We start from the raw sequence: 9302 nt of genomic DNA on the forward strand, positions 1-9302 counted from the left end.
GAGAAGCACACACACACACACACACACACACACACACACACATGGCAGGCTAGTGGTTTAAAGTATTCCTGTGTTTGTTGTCATCAGGAGGAACTAGAACATAGCATTTGCGTGTGGACCTGCGTGTGTATGCTTCCTTGTGCGTGTTTGTGTGTGAGAGCAAATGCTAGTCATCCGTGTTAGCACTGAATCTGCTGATGGAAGCCTGCAAGCCACAGACAGCAGCTAATGCCATCAGTCAGTGTAAGGAATGGGTTTGCTGCAGCACCAAGCACTCACAGCAGCCTCTGTGCATAGCTCACATACTCCCCCTGTTGGCAGTTACATATGACTGCACCATTCGTTTGCCTACATTTTGGATAGAACGTGTAGAAAAATCTCTTGCTTTTGAAATAAGGTTGCAGTCCTTTACATGCCAGGAGAAAAGGGTCAGCAAATAACCAGAGAGGTAGCTCTATAGTTCTAGAAATAAACATCTTGCAATATACTGGTTTATACTGGCATCATCATTTTATTTTATTTTATTTTATTTTATTTTATTTTATTTAGTCTAATAGTAGTCCATGAGTGCATATTGTGTTTGAATGGCCAAGTGTTAATAGTGGATACTGTATTTCTGGCTTTCTTAGGCTGGCTAAGAAGTCGTGGTTCGGTAACTTCATCAGCCTGGAGAAGGAGGAGCAGATCTTCGTGGTGATCAGAGACAAGCCCTTGAGCTCCATCAAAGCAGACATCGTTCATGCCTTCCTCTCTGTAAGACTCGCATGCAATCCTCATCACGCTTCTCTCCACTCTCCACTTTAGAGATGCCATTAGCTGTTCTGTAATATCTCATAATGGATGAATATATTGTTATATATATATATATATATATATATATATAGTTCTCCCGAGGATGGGTGGTGTCACGAGAGGGCAGTATGTTCACTGGTCAACAAAGAACAGTTTCTGTTTTTATTTTTTGTCATTTGGCTGTATATAGGGTTACGTATATATTGTTGTTTTTATTTGTGTGCACAAAGTGATGTAAATACAGGGTAAGAAAGGACTCTCTCTCTCTCTCTCTCTCTCTCTCTCTCTCTCGCTCTCTCTCTCAGATCCCCAGTCTTAGCCACAGTGTGATCTCTCAGACGAGTTTCCGGGCTGAGTATAAGTCGTCGGCGGGGCCTGCGGTGTTCCAAAAGCCGGTGAAGTTCCAGGTGGACATCACCTACTCCGAGAGTGGCTGCGCCCAGAAGGAGAACGGCATCTACTCCGTCACCTTCACCCTGATCTCAGGTGCATAAGATAGGGAGTGTGTGTGTGTGTGTGTGTGTGTGTGTGTGTGTGCATGTGCGTGTGTGTGTGTGTGTTAGTGTGCATCTGAATGATAACTGACCTTTTGTATATTACAGGTACAGGTCTTGCTTTATGCATCAGTATTTCAGCACTAATGAGACCACCAGCTTTGTAATTTAAAGAGGTTGCAGGGTTGTCTTGATGTTATTATTGAGCCCATTGTGTATGTGTATGTGTGTGTATGTGTTTGTGTGTGTGTGTGTGTGTGTGTGTGTGTGTGTGTGTGTGTGTGTGTGTGTGTGTGTGTGTGTGTGTGTGTGTGTGTTCAGGTCCGAGCCGGCGGTTTAAGCGGGTGGTTGAGACAATTCAAGCACAGCTGTTAAGCAGCCATGACCAACCGGGAGTCCAACAAATCTCTGGTGAGTTTTTTCTCTCGCGCGCTCTTAACCTCTCTCTCTCTCCCTACACTTCTCTTTAGGTATCTTTCTGCTCTCTCTTTCTCTTTCTCCTCCTCCTACTCTATCTGCTCTGTCTCTCCCTCTGAATTATCTTCTTCTGGCTTGCTCACACTTGCATGGCAGCTCCATTGCACAGCTCCTGCAAAAAAAGCACCAGAAAAAAAAGCACGGCAAAAGAACCACGACTCACACCAGCACACGACACCACACCACACCTCACTTCTCCCCAGCCATACACAGTGTGACCTTTGACCTCTGAGAGTGAATTACAACCAGAATCACTACTCACCATTCCTCTCCACAACAACATACCACAGTGTAGCCTGCGTCTTCTTTTAAGTAAATCTTGAAACTACTGGATTGGTCGCACTGCTTTGTTCTGCTGTTTTAGGCAGTCAAATGTTAAAACACATAGCTTATTCTTATGTAGCTTATATTAACTTTGTTTTTACTATGTTTATGGTATTGTTTCTTCCAAAGAGTATGTGTGTGTGCGTCTATGGTTTCTGGTTTCAACCAACCAACGAATCAGCTAATTATTGGTCAACGTTAAACTGCATTTAGCTTATAAATCGTTTGCTTGAATCCTCTTGTGAATATGTGTCCCATACAGCAGATATTTGAAAGTCCCTTCTAGCAGGACAGCTGAGTCTAGGCAAGAGAGAGTTCCCCCTTCCACAAACGTTTCAGTGTTCAGTCATAGCTCCCTCTTCTGGCCAGACTAGCACAAAAACATCCATTTATATACAGTCCCAAAATCCATTTAAACATGACTCAGTAGAGGAAATTGTGGACTGAACAGTTGACTGAAGGTCTAAAGCATGCACTATCAATGCATCCCATCACTATGATACAGAGAGAAAAATTAATATTATGTAATCTTAGATGACTTCCTGCTCCCAGTAATGTGTCATTTGGAGTCAGTGGTTTCCATTTCTAGATTCAGTCAGTTGCACATCGGGCAAAATGGATACAAAACAGACAACCAAATGGATTGTTGGAGCTCTTATCCGAAAGTGCATCGCCAGATCTGCCACATCCCCTCATTGCTGAAATCTTCTCCTTTTTCCTCACGGGGTTTTTCAGTTTCTCTCCCACCCTTATGCTTTCCCCCTCTCCCTCTCTCTTCATCACTTCCTCTCTTTCTCTCTCTGTGTGCCACCCCCTCCACCTTTCCCATCACCCCCAGCTTTCCCCTGTGTGTCCGGAATGCTATGTGTGCCTGCGTGAGTGAACGGAATGGCTTGGGCAACGTGCACGCTTGCAACACATATGCTGAGCTTCAAGTCGCCTCAAATGTTGTTGTTCTTTGGTGTATATTATGTGTGCAAGAACGTATGGCAATATTGGTGAAATTGTGAAGAGGTCTTCTGTGTCTTAATGTAAGATGGTACACAATATCACAATACATTAGAATCAAACAAACAAACAAACAAACACACACACACACACACACACACACACACACACACACACACACACACCAACAGAAGGTTAACATTTACATTTTACATTTAGTCATTTAGCAGACGCTTTTGTCCAAAGCGACGTACAAGGGAGAGAATATTCAAGCTACGAGCAATAGAACCTGGTGTAACAATAAATAAATACTACTTTACATTAGAAATATAACAAAATGAAATAAAAAGAAGGAAGGAGTGCAGAAGTGTAACTGCTGTAATTGCAAGTTACGCACTAGTCGAAGTGCCAGTTAGGACGGGAAGTGCTCTCTGAAGAGTTGGGTCTTCAAAAGCTTCTTAAAGGTAGAGAGGGACGCCCCTGCTCTGGTAGTGCTGGGTAGTTCATTCCACCAACGTGGAACTACAAATGAGAATAGTCTGGACTGCCGTACTTGCACAGACGGCAGTGCCAAACGACGCTCACTAGAAGAGCGCAGCATCCTGGGTGTAACATTTGCCCTTACAAGAGCATTTAGGTAGGTGGGAGCAGAACCATCGAGCACTCTGTAGGCAAGCATAAGTGACTTGAACTTAATGCGAGCAGCTACCGGCAGCCAGTGGAGCTCAATGAGTAGCGGGGTGACGTGTGCCCTCTTCGGTTGGTTGAACACCAGACGCGCCGCCGCGTTCTGGATCATTTGTAGTGGTTTCACCACAAGTAGATTAGGTAGGTATCCAGACTACATATATTCAGGTGAACATAGAGAAGTCCTGGGAAGTGAGATAAAATATTCAAGTACCTGTTAGTCTCCTACGTTCACACCTACAACTTATTTGAGGCTTTCTGAGGTAAATATGAATAGAACCATGCAGGACACTCTGGCCTCTGGGGTAAATTACCCTTTGAAGTATCTGATGGGGGTCTGTAATTCTGAGGGTAACTCCCACCATCCCCTCCCGTTGCCCCAGACCCATCTCGTCGCTCTGAGGGGCAAGCAGGCAGACAGTCCAAGAGTGGTAAGACCCCCCACCCCCCCCCCACCCTGTGCCCCCACCCAAAAGACTTTAAGCCATCATGAGCTCTGACATCAAACTGTCATAAGCATGTCTCCAGCAGTCTTAGTTACATCTGTCAGACATAATGGGGTTAACTATACCAGCCTCTTGCTGTAGGTCCTACATTAAAGCAGAGGACACCGCATAATAATCTGAACCCAAGTGTTCAAGCCTTGAGTAGCCCATGAGCAGAACCCGGTACTGTGCAAACGTTGACCGGGGGCGGGGGTGGGGTGGGGGGTGGGGGGGGGGTTGTCTCCTGACATGCTTATGCCAATCTCATGTTGGATTCATGGTGGTGTCACCTACTTATTTAGCACACTTTAATGCAAGTGGCACAGAACCTTTCCTGTTGACAGCTTGTTACTCAGTCCGCAGACAGGGACAGACGTATTTAAACACTTGAGCACTTCCCAATGTAACACACCACTCAAATGACCACCACACTAATTCTCCACTCTGTGTTTGTGTGAATGTGATCTTGTGCCCACAGTTTTAATAACCTTTACTATATGTGCAATCGATACAACAAATGTGTTGTGTGTGTTGCTTGTGTTGGTTATATCTTCCTACAGTGTGAATATGTGTGAGGGTGTGTACTCTCTGTGCATGGATTATTGCCTGTAAGAGCATGTATGGTCCTATGTGTTCACCTGATCAGTGTTTAATTCAACCTAAGAATGCCTAACAGGGCCTCTGAAGGGTTGCACTTAACACACAAACACACACACACACACACATACACACACACACACACACACACACACACACACACACACACACACACACACACACACACACACACACACACACACACACACACCTGCCAGTGAGCCTGTATGATTCTGTTATAAAACACTACATAACATTTAATGAGTGGCTTAAACCTTATACAGCCACGTCAGCAACCACTGCAATATTTCACAGCAATGTCTTTGAGGACTATTTTCATTGTATGAAAAAGAAGTGACCATGCAGTGGGTATAGTAATGTTATGTAGAGCTGATGGAGTTGTTCTATAACAGAAAGGAAACCCTTCAGAACCTTCAGAAAATGGGTAAATGCAGTGATGAGAGATTTTTTGCTGGTAACACCCACAGGCCCTCCATTTGTAAGCCTTAGTTGAAAGCCATGTGTGACTGTCAATCACAGCCTCTTAGAGTCAGGCCACTGTGCGCATCATGACTGAAAAGTCAGATTAGGTTGACTGACTAACTCTGATTAACGTGTCATTTTTCTGAGTGATGTTATGAATATTAGACATTCATGACAGTTCACTCGGTGGACCGCAGGGAAGATGTGGGGTGTTATCAACAGGCTTGTACAGTTGGTTTTTAAAGGTTTTCTAAATCTCTCATTAACTATGCCCGTTCCACTTAGGCAAGACAATATGGAGACTCCACAAGCCACGGCATCTATTCTAACTCATGGCTGTAGTGGACAGGTGTAACTTGATTGGATGTAGTCATTTTGCTGCTATGCCTATGGCCTTTAATCATTTTACAATCTAAGCTGTTTTTCAGCAAAAGTTATGTCAAAAGTTATGCATTACAATGCACATTGTCATTACTTAAGTTTTTAAGTACAAAATTGAAATTTAGTAATTTGAATCTGGAACACGTTAAATGGCATAACAAATATGTTAAAAGCCATCTTATAAGAAAAAAGGCTGAAATAGGCTGAAATAGTTTCAATGGCATCAGAGTGACTCAGCTGTGTTCTTGACTGAGTGTAGCATGTCTGGTGATTTGGGAGTGGCATGGAGTCTCTTGCAGCCTTGTGCTCATCCTTTGTCGCCTCCTCTCCTCCCAGAGAATCTCATTGTTCATTTGTTTGTTTGTTTGTTTGTTCTCTATCTGTCTATCTACCTCTTTCTCTCCCCCTTCCCTCTCTCTCTCTCTCTCTCTCTGTCTTGTCTTCTCGTTTCTGCCCCCAGGTAGTCCGTTGAGTAACTTCTTTGACGTAATTAGTCGGCTTTTTTCAGACGAGAAGCACGGTCACGGTCAGGCGCCACGCTCCCCCGGCACGCCCAGCAAGCACGGGGCTAATGGCAGGAGGCCTGACCCAGAACCCTCTGACTCTAAGAGCCAAGCGGGCAAAGACAGGGCCCAATCCCCCTCACCCTCACCCTCACCCTCACCCTCCCCCACTGGGACGCAGGAGCAACCTTAAGAAAGGGAATTTATATTAGAGGACTAACCCCTAGATTCCCAAAAGAAAAGAAAAGAAAAGAGTGAAAAGAAAAAGAGAATAAAGATAATAAAGTTAAACCTAGGAATAACTAGTTGGTTTGATCTACCAACAAAACATTTTTTTTTGTACAATGAAATGTCTGAAATCTGGCGGCAAATTTCTGTTTTAGATGCACAGACACAGTCTAATTTTTTCTCCTCATTTGTTTTTTTGTTTTGTTGTTTTTCATTTGATCTTTTATTCCTATTTGTCTCCTGCACACAGTTTGGTGATCGCTTGGCTTGTTTTCACTACCAGGAATTATCCAGAAAACGTATTAAAGTTCCACTCCTGCTGTCTCAAGAGGACAATTTGACTTAAAGGCAGGAGGTTCCAGAGGACACACACCCATCATAATGCTGACACATGTCCCCACACCGGCTCTGAGAGAATATACATCCTATGACACAAAAGTCCCCTCCCAAATGTCCCCATAATGAACAATACCAATGTACCTCACCTTTGTCCCCATAACGCAGCATCAGATACTCTCTGCTGTATGTCTCTTTGACCAGACTAGATGGTATACTCTCTTCTCTCTCCTTGCCCGCTGGATTGTGGACGACAGACGACTGGGAGAAAAGCCTTAAGACAAATATGTTCTTCAAGCACATAGTCTCTCTCTCTCTGTTTCTTCTGTACCCTACATATATGGACATGTGTACATGTGCACACACACACACACACACACACACACACATTATCTCACACTCACACACACACACACACACACACAGACACACACTTGGATGTATTAGGCTACAAGAAGCGAGAGGATGTTAGCACAGACATAGGATAAGGTGGCGGGTGGGATGGAGCCCCACAGAGACGCTGGCAGGATTGTACTCATCGTGTAGTCTCTTTCTGAATGAACCATCAGTACTCCTTCATGGACTTGCTGTAAATGACACGGGATCCTAGTGGCAAAATCTAAATATTGGGTCCATGACACAGGAATGGGGTGGGATAAGTAAGACACAAATAAAATATTATGTTGTACAGTCTAGATATGTTTTTTATTGTATAACAAATGTCTAGCTGTGACATGGATCAGACTGTGTATTTATTTTTATTTGTTTTGTTTTGGTCATTGGTGGAAGAAGTAATTTATTTGTCACCTTTGATTGGTGTTATGCATTGATGTTCGATTCTCAGTTTGTTTATTTTTTTCTAATTCTGTATTTAATGTTTTTAATATTTTTGAAGGAAGCATCTGCAGGATTCAGAGAATCATAATTGTGAATATTTTTGTAATTTATTTATTTGGTTTTAATGGTGAATGTCTTGTCTTTCTGTTAATATATATAAATACACACACATTAATTTATTCTATTCTTAGGTATTTATAGGAACAAAACGGGGTAGATAGTTGACAATTTGTCGTGATATCAGGGCATCATTGACCGGAGGTTTTTGGCAAATATTGTCTCCCATACTTATGGTTGAACCGATTAACAGTATGTGATCAAAGACACCTGTTTTTTTTCCTTTGTCCAGTTGAGAAGAGCTTGTATTGTATGTTCAATTATTTATGAGTAATTTAAGAATGTAGACTAGCATTTTGAGGAAAGAGGTGACCCACTGATGTCTGTCTCTGATGTCTCTTCTTGTTGGCGTGTGCAGCTGGGGGCTGGAGGGTGTGGGACTGACACTCAAGGAGACTCGCTGTAAATAAATATTTGGGAGGGGGGGGGGATGGGGGGTTTCCACATGGCACTTGGTGGCAGGAGACCTGCTCCTGGGTTTGATCTTGTAATGCTGTTTGCATGTCCGGCGGCCAGCTTTTCTTTGCATGATGTTGTAACCGTTAGATTTCCACAGACCTTGTAATCCCAAAGCTCTCCTCTTTTTTTTTTTTAAAGAAAAAAAAGTGTCTCTTATTTTTTTGTTTTTTGTTTGTTTACTTGTTTGTTTGTTTTGTTTAATCTTGATCTCATTTCTCTGTGATCTATACTTCTCTGTATTTCCCTCTCTCTCTCTGTCTCTCTCTTTCTCTCTCTCTTCTGTTCTTGCCTTTCTGTTCCTCCCCGGGCCCCACGTCCTCGTCCACCTCCTCCCTGTGCTCCTGGTGAGATCTCAGCACTCTCCCTAGCCCTGGTGGCTGACGCAGCATGGAGGTGGATCCAGAATAAATAAAGCAATACAGATTGTACAGGTCTCTGTTTAGTGCTTTCATGATCAAACAGACTAACAGGCGCACGGCATGGGAGGCTAATGTCAGCTCTGAGAAATGAACAAAATAAATGTACTAAGGTGTGTTTGAGAGGGAGAGCGACCGCGCCAGACATGCAGTTATATGTGACATCTCCTGTAATGATAACAAACACTCAACGTGTTTTCTTTTAGCACAATGAGTCTCCAGTTCCATATATAGAACACAGGTTATTATATTTTATTGAAGACATGTGTTTTATGAAGACCCTTCTCCAGATGGAAACAATTTTCTTGAAAAATCAGGGAATAACAAGGAGACCCCACTTTCACTTGCTCAAGGGGACCCCACTTTCACTTGCCCAAGGGGACCCCACTTTCACTTGCCCAAGGGGAGCTAGCCCTGAGAAATGACCCTGTTGAGACTTTGGAAGAATAAGACAATGCTTAGCACAACCTGGGAGATTGCTGAATCTATTGTCAGAGTCTTTGGGGCATCTAATAAGACAGAATCTAGAATGTAAATATTGTGACCATTTTAATGGACACAGACCTAATACCCAATAATATGAATATATATATATATTATATATATCACGTTCGTCATTGTATGAACTCCAACATGCTGATGTCAAACTCCCCAGTACCCCTGTTAATGACTGGTAGATTGGCCTTATCCTCAGGTTTTCATACACAACATGACCTGTACCAGATTGAATGACTAGAT

The 9302-nt window shown here is 43.1% G+C and overlaps 1 protein-coding gene across 3 annotated transcripts in view; it reads left to right on the forward strand.

Moving 5' to 3' along the window:
• Positions 1-8576, forward strand: part of LOC105899724 (serine/threonine-protein kinase BRSK2) — a 91059-nt gene extending 82483 nt beyond the window's left edge. Inside the window, exons 16-19 of one of the 3 annotated variants that reach the window (XM_012826938.3) lie at positions 630-753; positions 1098-1278; positions 1608-1697; positions 6129-8576. In XM_012826938.3, coding sequence (XP_012682392.1) covers positions 630-753; positions 1098-1278; positions 1608-1697; positions 6129-6364 — 631 coding nt within the window. In that variant the 3' untranslated portion in view covers positions 6365-8576. Of the gene's footprint in view, positions 1-629; positions 754-1097; positions 1279-1607; positions 1698-4105; positions 4968-6128 lie in introns of those variants that run through there. The other 2 variants (XM_031569129.2, XM_031569130.2) reach the window with 2 other exon arrangements.
• Positions 8577-9302: the final 726 nt, after the last annotated feature.

Source organism: Clupea harengus, chromosome 6 (assembly GCF_900700415.2).
Source record: "Clupea harengus chromosome 6, Ch_v2.0.2, whole genome shotgun sequence".
NCBI classification, from domain to species: Eukaryota; Metazoa; Chordata; class Actinopteri; order Clupeiformes; family Clupeidae; genus Clupea; species Clupea harengus.